This window comes from Ziziphus jujuba, chromosome 1 (assembly GCF_031755915.1).
Source record: "Ziziphus jujuba cultivar Dongzao chromosome 1, ASM3175591v1".
Taxonomy (NCBI): Eukaryota; Viridiplantae; Streptophyta; class Magnoliopsida; order Rosales; family Rhamnaceae; genus Ziziphus; species Ziziphus jujuba.
Window position 1 is genome coordinate 15107375 of NC_083379.1, and position 15672 is coordinate 15123046.

Below are 15672 nucleotides of genomic sequence, written 5' to 3' on the forward strand. Positions count from 1 at the left end.
TAATACTACCAATAAAATAAAATAAAATAAAATAATCATCTCAGAATCATTTAGTGCAATTACTATAGGCCTCAAAAAATGTTCCTCTTATGTGTTATATAGCAAGGTATAAAATTTGTTGATATCTCAAAATAACTTATCGCATAAAAAACCAAAATTTTAATTTTTGAACAAAAAATGAATACATATTCATAAAGTAAAAAGAAAACTCAAAAGTACAAAGGTTACAATTACAAAAACCCAGCTGTATCAGAAGATGATCACTGGCTTGTCGAAGCGTATACGACAACTGATGCTTGAAGACCGTGGTCCACCTTAAAGTGAGCATGGAAAAATCTTTTGACCTGTCATATAAACTCAGATAAATAAATAAAATTGGCTCCACTAAAAAGCAACGTGCATAGATATTTTACAGAAGAACATTGAAAGCTTTTTAATAAAGCACATATTAGCATGTACCTCTCTAAAAGAATGTGATATTAAAAAATCCCTTAACAGTTTCTCTTCAGACTCGAATAATACAATATGACTAGGTAAAGACCAGGTCTTTGCATATTCAGATACAAATCCAACAGGGTCCATCATGAAACGATCCGACTCATCTGGGATTCCTTTATCCTCGCTGTCAACAAAATGCAGAACCAAAATAAGTATTTACAACAAATTGCATGTAGCAGATAAAAATTAAGTCCATCCAAATAGCCATATTTCAAACCATGGCGTGCAGTCTAGAAAATGCATCGGGATGTTACGGTGGAGAGTGGAATAGTAAGGTGTTGCATGGCAAGGCATTAAGAAAATGATACTTCTCACTTTCCCATTGAGCACTTCTTTGGATAGATGGTTCATTACGTCCTCAGTTCCTCTCTGTCAAGCATGCTCATAATTATCAACTGAAAAACAAACAGATGGGGGAAAAGGAAGTCTTATAATAACAGTGCTTTTTTTTTTTCTTTTTTTTTTTCCCCCGGGGGGGGGGGGGGGGGGGTTGGGAACAAATTAATTTGATTAATTACTTGACTGTACACGCACATAAATCAGAAATAAATTAAAGAAAAATAATAGAAAACTAAATCCTATCTCCTGGAAAATGAGAAGCAAACAGCACTCTAGTGCATAATACCATTAAGTTGGCATCTTAAATGAATCAAAAGTTAGTTGGACTTAATATATAGAAAGAGCAAAACGATGTACCTGATGAACCAAACTCATATACATAGCCATTGGGATATTGGTAGCTAGCAAGAAAAGTAAAGCCAATTGCATTTTTGGCGGGCACTTCTTATGGATGTTTGAAGACCCTTTCATTCTACCATTTGGAGAATAAGACATGCTCATTGTAGCTAATGAATATCCAGAGAACATCAAAGTTATTGGAAGCACAGGAAGAACAAACCTGCAACGCAAAGTCAAATTAGAGGTCTGTATATTATTAAGTAAAACCAAAGGTCAAAGAAACACTTTAATTACTTTAAATATATAAAAGAAAAAAATATCAGGTACCTAAATTCTTTGTGACCCAGTACACTGTAAAGTCCTAAAACCCATGCAATAAGACCCGAAATCTTCCATTGTCTGGACTGCATGATGCCAGCTATGGAAAATGGCAAGAAAGTGAGAAGCATGACTGGAAATGCCTGAGTGAAGTACCAGTGCCACTTGTGAGTTCCATAATAATCTCCACCAGAGGAAAGAAAATTGAACTTCAGAAAATTAAGAGGTACTAAGATCCACGATCCGTACATCAAACGATCCAAAATACAAGTAAGCCCAAGCACCAGGACCCTGTCACAAAAAGCCAATAAGTAAATGGAATACTCCATAAAGACAAAAATAGACATTGAGATTTTCAAGTCAGATTGTAGGCTTCTAAATTTAAATATCCTGTAATAACTGAGACAAAAATTTTCAGTGACTTCAAAAATAATTTATTAGAGCCTGTAGCGTTTTCATGAAGTGGTTTTCCCTGTATTCTCAATGTAGATCAAGTAGGTTTAGCCCAAAAAGTTTGCTTCCTGATGAGTACTTAATTTTGCATCCATTAATTACTGTTAGCAGTTAACACACATACAACATATTCACAAATTGCAATATCATTGTGAAGATGATGCATTTACCATGCTCTCTATTGAATATAATTTACTGGAAGAATTATAAGTCACATTATCTCTGAAACAAGATAAAAATATGTGCAATGAGATAGTGATTCCAACATATTTTGTATTGTTAAAAAATTCTTCAATGCTTGATCATGCGAATCTGAAAGTAGTCAAAAGAACTAGCATCCTAAAGGCCAATGCAATTGACAACTAATAGTTGGAGGCTTGGTACAATGTAACCACTATCACACATATAGAAAGTATACTTTACCATCCCACCTTATATTGGCTTCAAATTGTACTGTACATAACAGTTTCATCAATTGTAGCAATAGTTGATATATATATATATATATTACTTAGGGAGGAGAATTGCATCATTTTCATACCACACACCATTAACTCAATTAGTATCACCTTACCTTTCAGCACTAACAAGCTAGAAAACAAAGTACCTTTTCATTTGCATCAATTTATTTCCAAACAATAAATTACCCCTTCACCACAATTAACTTAATTTGTTAGTAATTCTGTATGCTGGGGCAAAACCATTCAAAAGTTATATGTTAGGCCATGTTAACCAAAGATACCACTATGCTAGGCCATTTTCTATTCTAATCACAAAGAAATAAAAGACATCCATTATAAGAAGTAAACAAAGGGATTCCCTAGAAGCATGTACGAATAGGAGAATTTTTTTATAATTTCAAGCATTTGATACAATAAGTGAAAGTAAATATATCCTAGGAAGATGGATCAATACTAACCCGATAGGGGCAACCTCAAGAAAAACGAATCTTAGTCTATCACGCGCCTCAAAGAGCTCAACAAAGCCAACGTAAAGCCATACTATGGCACTTGTTGGTCGAATAGCACAAGCAAATGCTGCTATAGTCACACCCAACCTCCTTGACAAGAAGCGAGGTTTGCCAGAAGCTGGTCTCATGCAGGGCCAGTAGTAAAGGCTCACAAGGGTAAGAACAGTCTCCAAAGTATTTGAAAATGTACGAGTGAAACAGAAAAACATGAACCAATTTGTCAACTGAGAAAAGAGCTGTAAAGCAGTTAAGTACTCTTCTCTACAAAAATGTCATGTAGTCCACAATAACAATATTCAGTAAGAGTAACTTAACACAAGAATACCATTTGAACATGTATTTGGACTAAGTTACAATTTTTTAAAGTTGTAGAGAACACCTCATGCAGAAGGATACAGACCATTTCGCAACATAATTGTCAAAAAGGAGATCAGATAGTTTGTACAAATACAAGTCGCCAACTGCAGAAAATATGGACTGCAACAGCCGTGGGGCCTTTATCTACAATACCAGAGATGGAGGAAATAATTTTACTTAAAAATATGAGAAATCAGCAATAGATCCTAAAATAACATAAACATGCTTAATCACACTTTTTTTTTTTCTTTTTTTTTTCTAGATTTACCAGATAACAATTCATTAAAGGTCATTACGAATATTAGAACCAACAAAAAAAAAACCAAGATCATTCTTTCTGCCTATTAATAATTATAATTGAAGGAAAATTTTCTAGAACGATAAATTATTTTCTAAAAATTTACATTTATATAATCTATCAACTTACTGAATGAACAACTTTTCAATGAAGTAGGTTTTATGCCATCAATCTAATCAAAATTTAGCATATATATGTACACACACACACACACACACACACACACATGTATATATTATTTATGCGAACAATAGAACCAAACTCGGTGAGAATTTCAAATGTAACAAATACAGCACAGTTAATTTTAAATAATAATAGTAATAATTTGGGCCAATATGATAACTCCTTAGTTGCTTTGAATGGATGGTTTCCAAATGCTATATATATATATATATATAACGATATAAATAACTACAGTGCAACAGCATTGATCATGGCGTAACATGATATGCAAATAGTCAGTAATTGTAGGTAAAATACATAACAAGAAACCCAAAGCTTAACCTAAACAAGAATTTATATTTTCGTTTTGTCCCAAAAATTAAAAAAAAATAAAAATAAAAATTGAACGTTGTTAAATGACATTTATGATAGCCATTTGTAGTGGCAAAAATATAAAAATAAAATAAAAACACTTATCAAAATGAGTCTCATTTAACAAACACTTTGAAATGGTTGTGTAATTTTATTTTTTATTAAGCTTGTAGCCACATTTCCCCCCCCCCCCCCCCCCCCCCCCTTTTTTACTATTATTTTTTTTTTATCAGTTTAGCCTATACTATTCTTTGGGGCTAAAGCTAAAAACTTTCAACAAAAACACTTAAAAACAGAAAATCAAAAATGTAAAAACATTATCAAACCAGCACTAGCAAAACTATATGAGAGAAATAGCAATTACCATGAACCATGGTGTATCAAGACCAAGCAAAGCTAGAACTTTGTAAAGCAAAGCAAAGAGCAATGGATGCAAGTAGCTCCGAATCCCTTTTTTCCATTCCCAAGTCAAATGACCATACCTAATAAACCAAAAAACCACAACAACAATAACATTCAAAACAACAAATAATACAATTTTTAAAAAAAAAAAAAAAAAAAAAAGTAAAACGAAGATAGTGAAATTAGAAAGTACCCAAAAACGATGCGGTGAGCGACTTCGAGGGCTTGCCAGTGCTCGTCTGGGTTGAAATAGGTCTGCACCACCAGAGCATTTGCGATTCGGAACGCCAAACAGAGTACGAAGATGGCTCTTGGTGACACTTGCGGATCGGAATTAGGAGCCCTGTCGGGTCGGTTTGAGCTCAATGATGATGATGATGATGGTGGAGAAACCTCGGCTCTGTGTCTCTGCCTCATTGTGCCTGCTAGCTCTCAGTTTGGCGAATGCCTATTCCATGTCTTTCGCCGAGAGTCATTTTCAAATGGTTTCAATTTTTTCAATTTTCCTCTCGTCCAATCACACTTCGAGAAAATTACAAAATATTCCTCCCAACCTTTTTTTCTTTTTTTTAATCGGAACTTTCCATCATATTTTTGTTTTTCTTGGTAAAGGACTTGCCGTCACAATGCATACATGAAAATAGTTTTTTTTTTTTATTTTTTTTATTTACCTTTTTCGCATTAGTAAAATTGTTTTTTAAATGAAAAAAATAAAAATACTATTGTAGAGTTGAAATGTAGTCTAATAATTACAACACTTTGTTTTCATCTTATAAATTTTCTGAAATATATATTTTTCCTATTCCTATATAAATGTCAAATGATTTGAATCAATCAAAATTCAGAAAAAAGAAAAAAAAATCTAAATAAAACAAAAGGAAGGTTTGAAAAAAATATTTTGATTTTATTTTTCCTTTTTTATTATTATTATTTTTATTTTTTTTGTATGTTGCATTGTCTCTTAAGTACATGTTATAACTTAAATATCAAAAAACAAAAAGCAAAAGGTCTTTGATCCTTCTCAGACTTTATTTATTTATTTGTTTATTTCGGTAATAACTTTAAATTTTTTTGGTGAGTTAAATAGTAAATACATGATAATTTTTTTTTTTTTTTTACCCAGTTAAATTATTTTATCGCTCCTGGCCATGTTGGATTTGATCCATTTCACAATATAAATGATTTAAGTTGAGAAAAACATTTGCTGTCTAAAATTATAATAGAAAAGAATAAATCATATAACCAAATTCCAACAAAAAATTAGCATAGGCAATTTGATTTTTTTTTTTTTTTTGGGGTAAATATAGGCAATTTGATTTGATTGGGTAAAGATTTAAATTCTAAGCTTAATGTCAGGCTGTGCAAAGTTTGTAAGCAAGGCTGACTTAATGAAAAAGGTGCTAAATGCCATATGGGAAGATTAAGAGAGTTAAGCCGTGACATTAAGCTTACGTTTTCATGATTCATCATATTCCTCAAAAACATGTTTGTTTGTACAAGTATTTTTCTGTTACCAGCAACCGAACCCATTCCATATTCTTATCTATCTCACTTTGGTTGGAAAAAAAAGAAATGTATCAAACTTGCTTTTCTTTATGGTGTTGACACTTCAATAAACTTGCTATTTGGCAATGATTGTAAGAAAGCATAGGACTCAAGAATAGCCCATTGCTAAATCCACTATTTGCTCGAACAATGACTTCAAATTTGAATCCTTATACCTCCAATATTGGGAAAGAAGAAAAACACAAAAAGTAAAAATGTTAATAATTTATTGTTATTCATCCAGTAAATCCGAAAATCAAAATCAGAAAAAGGGAAGATTGTTTAAATACTAACTCTTGTTCTTCCACCAAAAAAAAAAAAAAAAAAGACAGTCAGACACAAAAACAGCTGCCAAGAAATGGAATGGAACTGGGGAATAAGAATGTGTCAGGAAGAAATGTGCATTGTTGTCCATTATCCAATCAAATAATTACAATGAAATTCTGAAGTTTACATTCCAATGCTATCTTCTGACCAAATATGCAGACATTTTGTCTCATCATTTTTTAATAAACATAAAAAGCATCTGTTTGACATACTATGAACATGTATATTGTATGCTATGCATCTAACTGACGCTAGAGCGTTTCAAGGAGAACAATAAATTGGATTGAATTATGCCACATGGTAAAAATAACTTCATAATGAAACATAAAGGCTATAGTTGCACACCAGGTAGACCGGTCCATAGAAGAATCCTCCTTGGTCGATCCAGAAACCTGGCTTGCCATGCAGGTTCATCGTTTTCATAAATGAAACCACTCTTCATGTACAAATTCTTTGCTGGCTCATTGTCAATAGCTACATGCACATATAGATCACTTATACCTGAAAATATTCCACAAAACCCAGTTCAAGGATCAAAAAGCTGATCCTATTTCAATAATTGAAGTTGAAAGCCATGCAACCAATGGGAGGCAAAAACAAAATTGAGATTTTAATGTGAGAAACGAAGGAAACACAAGAAAACTTATGAGACAACTTTAGATTTCAAGTTCAGGCATGTGTGTGCGCATGTGAGCGTGCGTGTGTGTGTGTGTGTGAGAGAGAGAGAGAGAGAGAGAGAGAGAGAGAGAGAGAGAGAGAGCATTGTAACAGTCCTCTTCCAAGAAAAGAAAATTAGGCAGCATAGCCGCTGACTCGCTGTCAAAGCCCAAGATAAAGAAAGATAAAGAAAGGTATCCAGATAGTGCACCTTCCTCTGGAGAAGGAATTCACTAAGCCTTTGTCAGATTGGTCAATTCCAAGCAATAGATCTTACAAATTCTGATTTAAATTTTACATCTCCCCAAGAAACAAATTGGTCACATGTGTTTCTATTATTGTAGGATACATATTAGCATATGAGAATGATAGAATGAGACAGTAATTGTCAAAGCAATAATCAGACCCCATTTTCACATCTCCATATCAAAAGATAAAATAATATTGAATGTTATCAGACAACATAGAACAACCAGTTTTTCTGTTTTCATGAAAATAGATTGGAGATTTCCTCAACAGTCCTTGAAACTTTATGGCCACGTTAAGCAATTATTTTTCAACAAAGCCACGTCTCTCCTTTTCATAGCAATTACTAACATTAAACCAATTATTTTTAATTTTCATACTTTCTTCCACCTTCTTTATTGTTCCCTTTTCGTTACTACTTTGTTTTCCGGGTGTTTTATTTACTAGAAAGAAAGAAAGAAAAGAGACAGAAAGGGGAAAAAAACACATAATAAATGATAACTTACAAATGTAGCAGAGATGAATTTCTTACCCCATTCTTGAGCAACTGACTTTGACTTTGCAATAAGTGCATAACCCAACCCATTTCTTTGTAGTTCTGCAGCAACACATACATTGCTCAGGTATGCCCGAGCAAAATCAGCTCCAATTCCCTGTTGAAATAAACTCCAAAGATGACTCAACTACACAAATGTAAAGGTACAACTGCCAAGTAAAATTATGTTTAAAGGTAGACAAGAAGAGTGATTATAAAGCATACAGAACCAGCACCTGCACCTGCACCTTTTACCTTATACCAATACATATTAGAGTTTATTATTTAGATGGATAACTGAAGCAGAAATTGATGTTTCATGTTCATAAAGAAATTCATGCATTGAAGTTCCACTGCAGTGTATCTCACAATTAAATTTGATTTCTCCAGTGAGATTAAGAGAGAATCGTATTTTATCGATCTTAGAGTAATTTGGCACGCCAGATATAATATATCCATGATCCATCATCTAAAAAGAAAACAGCAGCATATACTGTATACCAGAGAACTAAAAAGGATATTATAAATGTAGTTTATGGGGGAAAACAATGAAATTTACAAATGAAAAGTCCATATTCAGCCGTCATCCTTTTTAGGAAGTTTTCAGATCTGATAACCATTAAATAAATTGAAAATAGCCACAGCCAGTAGTGTACACCAACCAGCAGCTTGAAGAAATTATTCCTTCAGTTCTGTCATAACTTGGTAGAAAGTTCGTTGCATATCCACATTCTAATGTTTTTCATTTGAAACATTCTCCAGTTGAAAAGTCAAGACCTCAAATTAATGAGGAAAGAATGTAAAATACTCTTGCTGGTGGTTCCCAGCCACATTTTAACTATAAATTTGTTTTTAAGGGTATGGGTTTATGAGTTTGGTTTGTCCTTTACCAATAGGCTAGCCATACCTTAAACGAAAACTAATCCATCTAAATATAATTGAGATTAGTCTGGAAAGCTCCTTCGTATCACTTATCATGTGTAAAAATTTCGACCAACAACATAGGGCATACAGAAGGGTGGGAATTAGGCTTGACTTGAAAAATCACTCCTGCCACCCTCTGGGCAATGACATTAAACACACTCAATGGGAAACTAACTGTCCAAGTACATACCAAGTATACTGGGCTATATACTAATGAAAAACCAACTGGAACAAAACATAAGATATGTAAGACTTGTACAGCTATTTGCTAGAGCAAAACCTGCTTCACCCCTCAAATTATCCAACTGTTACACTCCATTTATAAGCATAAACCATTTTGTTCCCAAAAGTTCCATGATAACTGACTAGCATCTCATTAAGAACCTTGCAATTTCAGCTTACTACAGTATGTGCCAATTGCCCCACTGGATATAGTAACGGGAAGAATAGATATATATAATAGTTGTAGATAAATGAGTATGTATAAAAGCAAAACAAAGAAACTTAACTACAAAACTTGTCCTGAAAAAGAAAATTTTAACAACCAATGCAACAGATATTCAAATTGGTTTACATTCACAAAAAAGTGGGTAGGGAGATAAGGTGTAGGTATTGATATATATAATTGTTTAATAAATAATCAGAAAGAAAAGAATACAAAAAAAAAAAAAAAAAATCGAATCTTTTTCAATATTCACAATAACTAAAGCACACACCTGCATTCTCCATGACAGACTATGATCAATATCATCAATTCATGATTAGCAACAACCTTAAATTTCTCTCTTTCCATGTTTTTGTTCTTTACTTTCCCAATTAATTTGTAATAAGGAAAAATAACTATAATTTTCAAACAGAATTCATCATGTAAAGTATCATGTCCATTAATCTAGAACCATGCAGGCATATTTAGCCAGGCCATTCAATCTCAATTGCCAGAATAATACATACATGATACTGGACAACTAGCCCTCAAAGCTTAAGTTTCAATGTTGAAAATAAATAATGAAAAAAAAGGCCTAATCATAGTATGAAAATGTTAAAACAATCTATAAATACAGCCTAAGTTTCTAAGTTCAGATTCTGATTTTTCTTTTTTTACTTTTTTTTTTTTTGAGCAAATGTTTCTGATTTGTTATTTCCTTCAAATGAAATATAGCAAAACATAAAAATGTGACCTTTAGAGAAGAACCATATAGGCATCAACGAGATTCAAACAATCTATATTATCATACAATCTGAGACTGATACCTCAGGTTTCCTTCCTGTTATCTCGTCTGGAAGTCTCAAACATTGGTTAAGGTCAAGGGTCCCAACTACTACTCGATCCTCTCCATTGCTTAAAAACTACAGAAGAATAAATGAAGAAGTTGGATAAATCTACAAGCAGAACAAGAAGTGAAATTATCTTATGAGAACATAGATGATAACTAAGAGTCTAAGAAAACTGAAAAAGCCATGATAAAGAAAACAAACCCAAGCATAAGAGCTTAGCTGTCTAATAGTATCCCTTTTCATGGAAGATGGTGCCTATGGATCTTTGTGAAATTCGTAGACAAAGGGTATTACTATGGCACTCCCTTTTAGAAATTTTTCTACCTTTTCATGATAACTAGGTAAAAATTATTAAAACAATGCAAATGGAATGAAAGCGAAGGCATGAAGTTTTCTTTTCCCTATTGCCATTAAGTATCAAAGCATTGTTTTTTTTTTTTTTTTTTTTTTTGGGCAAGAACACTGAACTCAGAAGCTTGTTGCGTTGCTAAGCGAAATCACAAAAACTGAACTCACTATCACTCAACTAAAGCCAAATCAACCAAGCTTCAATCCATTTCAGGTTGAACTGTGACTCGGTATCCTCAATATACGGCTTAAGTGACAAGAAGGCAAAATAGCACATTCAAGTATTAAAGACCGGCTTGAACATTAAAGGTCCACCCACCAATAAGCCAAAGAAAATACTAAAAGTCGAATTTTTTTTATTTTTTTTTATTTTATATTTTATCATAACAAACAAAGAAAGCTAACAAACCTTACATTCAGCAGATAATTCATCCGAAAGCTTTGATGTATGTGACAGTGGAACAGTGGCATTTATGCAAGAAACTCTTCTAAAGCCCGTCCTTTTACCTGCAACACGTTCTTTTAATGCTTCAAACTCACGCTCAGCCAAGTATCTTTTGTGATCCTAATAAAACTTGATGAGGAAAAATAATCATCAGTATAATATAAGTTTTTCTTCTACGAAAATTAAAGAATTCAAAAAATTCAACTAGAATGCAAACACATATTTTACATATATGAAAATGCATTAGGAAGAAGAAAATGTTTTAACATGCCCAAAATTCAGAAGAACTTGGATATAACCTGAATTGTAATTATCCAACCAGCCATAACCTCTAAAATTAACATATATACAATCAGGGTATTACTGATAAAAATGACTCGTTTTCCAAGTAATCTGGATTCTTTCCACCAAATTTCTCCAACTTTTCTGAGTTTTATACTTGTAAAAGCACAAATCGACAAAACCCAGAAATCAATTCAAGGAGTTATTATTGATATCTCCGCACATTTATCCATATAATCCCTCGTTAGTAATTTTTTTCTCGAAAGCCAAACAACAAAAGGAAAAGTGAATATCGAATGAGAAACAAACATGAAAGTTAAAACCAAAAGACTAACTTGGACACCAAACGAGTTGGGCTGGAAGTGATAGAATGAGCGGACGCGGAGACAAGCGGCGGCCCAAAGCTGGTCGTCGGAGAAAGCCTCGTCGATGGTAACCAAAGACCGGTCGAATGTGGAAGGGAATGTGTGGCTATGAGTGCAGAGGTGGGAGGCGGTGATTGGAAGCCGGCAATGGCGAATGGGTCGCCGGAGAGAGCCGGCGAAGGAAGAGGATTGGGTGGCCATGGCGGTGCTGTAGAAGCTGCGATTTGGGGGAGGACGAGGCGAACAAGGAGGAGAAGACACCAACGCCATTTTTCCCTTTTTTTTTTCTTTTTTTTTTTTAAATTTTAATTGGCTGCAATGCAATTTATCTCCACGTTCACTACCTCAGCTTTGCTTACATATCCGTTATATGCAATACTGTTCTCTTTTTTTTTGTCGCTTTTTATTTTTTTATTTTTTCAGGCTCCAGCAAAGAGAATTTTTCTTTTTTTCTTTTTCTTTTTTTTTTTTAATAGAAAGAATCTATGATTTCCACTCCCGAATATATTTTTTATTTTTTTAACTTAAGCATTTTATATATAATACAAATTAAAATTCACCTTTTTTTTTATAAAAATTTAAATTTACCTTTGACCAAATTTCTTCAACATACCAACTATTTTAATAAGAAATAGAAATATTGTCCAAAAAAAAGAAAGAAACAGAAAAAGAAGTAAAAAGCAAACCATATATTTATTCGTTTCTTCCTTTTCAATTAAAAACCATTTCATGGTGTAAAAAAAGTAAAATAAAATAAAATAAAACCATCTCACCTCCATATTCAAAATTTATATATTTTCAAAACAAAATACAGATAAAGCAGCATCTAGAAAGTAAACCTTTCACATTTATACTTATTGGATTGTGAGATCGAAATACAAGGAGAATTTTAGAGAATTGTTATAACTGTAACTTGGTCAGGGTATTTTTTTTTATTTTTTATTTTTCATTTCGTTATATTCAAAATTGATATTTTTCCCAAACAAAATACAGATAAAAGCAGCATTTAAAAGGTAAGTTTTTTATATCTCTACTTATTAAGTTGTAAGATCGAAATTCAAAGGGAATTGTATGGAACTATTACAACCATAACATGCCAGAGTTTTTTTTTTTTTTTTTTTTTTAAAGAAACAATTCACACAAAAAAAAATAAAAATAGAAAGCAACTATATAATTATTGGTTTCTGCCTTTTCAATTAAAAACCATTCCCACCGTCATATTCAAAATTTATATACTTCTACAACATAGTAAAAAGGAAAAAAAAAAGGCATCGAATAAATCTTTCAAAGTTTTTAGCTTTGAAACATCAAATCAAAAAAAAAAAAATTACAAGAAATTATTGTAAACAATAAAAATAATAATAATAAGGGAAGTGGAGGGTCTCTTAGCATGGTGAATGGTTTTTTAACATGGTTAAATCTGTATGTCTCATTACTTGCCTAAAGTAAGATGCATATGTGCTTTCCTATTAATATAATTTCTTATTCAAAAAAAGAATCTTGGGTTATTTGAAATTTAGAGCCTTCCAATTTGGAAAGGTTGTATTTGTGCCTTTCAAATTTTAAATATTGCAATTTAATTTTTCAATTAATTTAAAGTTGTTGCATTCTAATTCAATTGTTTTTTTTGTTATTAAAATACAAATTGTTGACATTAGATTTTAAAACAACAAATTGTATTTTAATATTGATGCTGCTAGCCAACAAAAACCAGAAATTTTAATCAGACCAAAACACAATAATTGAAACTACCTAAATTGCCTGTAGGATGGAAAGTTTAGTTGCTATATAGAACAAGATTGAACTATATTTTAGATTAAGATTAGGCTATAATAAGATATAATTAGAATTAATTCAATCTTGAATTTGATATCAATCTGAACTTATATGTATATATATAATTAATAAAATAAATATAATTTTCATATAATATATTTGTTTTATTAATTGTGTAAAACTATTTAAATTATATGTCTTTTATTTAATAATTTTTAAAAACTTTATCTTATTAAATTATTATACTATTAACATTAATTATCAAAATTGTATATACTACACAGAAAAAAAAAATCCATATATAATTGTTATATTGCGAAAAAACAACAATGCAAACATTTATACAAGGATGATGAAGAAGCAAATATAAACAAAAAAATAAATTGAAAGAGGAGAAAAAATAAATATAAAGCGAAAAAAAGAAAAAGAATAATTTAGAGGAAAAAAACAAAGATAAGAAAAAAGAAATGAAAAAAAAAATGAAAGAAAGAAGGGGAAAAAAAATCTAAAACTAAAACTAAAAACTGTACCAAAAAAATAATTAAGATAAAAAAATAATATAAAAGGAAAGAAATATAGTAAAAGAAAAGAAAAACAACAAATAAAAAATGAAATTAAAAAAAAAATAAGGATTTGACTTTTATTTATTTATTTATTTGCAAACTTGTAAACAAGACTAAATAATCCATGTCAAAAGCGGGTTACAATAGTTGAATAGATAAACCCAAAACATGAGTTAGCAATGCTGAACCCAATCTCAATCCCGGACCCATGTGCCAAACAAGCCCCAAAAGAACGACTTTCTCAACTAGAGGGTATTAAGGCTTTGTTTGATATTGATTCATGTAGTTTTGGAATCAATTATGAAAAATCTTTAATAGCTTAGGTGTTCGGTAAAAAGTATAATAGGATTAATTATTTAACAAGTATTACATAACAGCTTCTAGAATGAGATTTTAGGCTTTATTTTGTATTGATTCTGGTAGTTTTAAAATCAATTATGAAAGAATTTTAGACAACTTAGATATTTGATAAAAGTACAGTAAGATTGATTATATTGAGAAGTGTTGTATAGTAGCTTCTAGAATGAGGTCTTAAGCTTCATTTAGTATTGATTTTGATAGCACTAGAATCAATTATGAAATAATTTTTGGCTATTTAGACGTTTGATAAAGTACAGGAGGACTACTTATTTAAGAAATGTTACATAACAGCTTCTAGAATTATGTCTGAAGATGATTTGAAAAATCTAATTCTAAAAGAATCAAATCTTAAGGGCATGTAAATTTAAATCTCTAAAATGTCATTAATTAATTAATATAATGCCACATTATATTTATTTTCATCCTATCAAACAATCATACTCAAATCAAAACCAAATCTAATTTGAATTAACTCTTCTAATATATAATAAATAATATACATATATATATATATATATATATATGAACAAATAATCTTTCAATAATAATTTTTTGGCTGATAGATATTTTATTCTAAAATTGAGATTTGGACCCAAAAAAAAAAATCAAAAATCATAATTTTAAGCTAACGCTTTTTCCAATTTATTATATATTATTTAATTTTAATATAAAAAGTATCATAAAATTAAAAACTACATATAAATTATTTTTTTTAAAAAAATATTATATACATAATATCCATTTTAGCAATTATAAAATTTACAACAATTTAATTTAATAAATTACTAAACATTTATTTGTAACTCTTACCACTTACAACACTTTTATTAATATAAATTACCAAATATTTTATTGATCTTTTTTTTCAGCATGGTAGAAAATGATTCTTTTTTTTAGTACAATTACAGCTTATTCTTTTAGAATTTAAGCATTATCAAACTAAGCTTAATCATATTCCAACCCCTTAAATGATGTAGATCATTGTAGAATGCTATTTAATTTTTGGAATTAAAAAAATTGATTTCATTAAAACCAAAGGAAGGACAGGCTTAAAAAGAATGGCTGGGATAAAATAAAAAGAAAAAAAAAATCAAATGTTATAATGAAGATCCTGAAGAATACAAGAGATAAATTTTGCTAGTCATAGACTCAAAATCAACTCTACCATTAGTTTTAGAATCCAATCTTTACTGAGCCCTAGTAGTAGACTCAAAATCAACTCTACCATTAGTTTTCGAATTCCAATCCGTACTGAGCCTAGTTCATGGACAGTGTTTGTAGATTTAGGCGCCCAACTAAAACAACAAGAATAAGAGCAAGTCTAGTTCATTTATGCTTTTAATAAAACTTAGGCTTTCCCAACGAAGATGGCAATTTCTCCACATATATATATATATATATATAGTTTATCACCAATTGAGCATCGCTTTTATAGATGATAAGAATCCAAGCATCTTCTTTTTTTGCATGATGAAGAGCAATTTTTTTTTTTTTGGGTGATTTTTTTTTTTTTTTT

General features: G+C 30.9%; 2 protein-coding genes across 3 annotated transcripts; both read right to left on the minus strand.

Moving 5' to 3' along the window:
• Nucleotides 1-38: 38 nt before the first annotated feature.
• LOC107419675 (mannosyltransferase APTG1) lies at nt 39-5093 on the minus strand. Its single transcript, XM_016028452.4, has 9 exons — nt 4702-5093; nt 4471-4588; nt 3314-3418; nt 2867-3153; nt 1504-1785; nt 1195-1396; nt 716-867; nt 460-622; nt 39-344 (listed from the first exon to the last, which is right to left on the minus strand). The coding sequence occupies exons 1-9, from the start codon at nt 4923-4925 to the stop codon at nt 261-263; spliced, it is 1617 nt and encodes a 538-aa protein (XP_015883938.3). The 5' UTR covers nt 4926-5093; the 3' UTR covers nt 39-260.
• Nucleotides 5094-6443: 1350 nt separating this feature from the next.
• Nucleotides 6444-11794, minus strand: LOC107419078 (GCN5-related N-acetyltransferase 7, chloroplastic). 2 transcript variants are annotated; one of them, XM_016027807.4, is made up of 5 exons: nt 11428-11792; nt 10775-10930; nt 9994-10089; nt 7816-7936; nt 6444-6881 (listed from the first exon to the last, which is right to left on the minus strand). In XM_016027807.4, the coding sequence occupies exons 1-5, from the start codon at nt 11725-11727 to the stop codon at nt 6712-6714; spliced, it is 843 nt and encodes a 280-aa protein (XP_015883293.3). In that variant the 5' UTR covers nt 11728-11792; the 3' UTR covers nt 6444-6711. The 2 variants fall into 2 exon arrangements, with proteins under 2 accessions (XP_015883293.3, XP_015883297.3); XM_016027811.4 differs by lacking the exon at nt 9994-10089 and having other exon boundaries at nt 11428-11794.
• Between the last annotated feature and the right edge of the window lie 3878 nt (nt 11795-15672).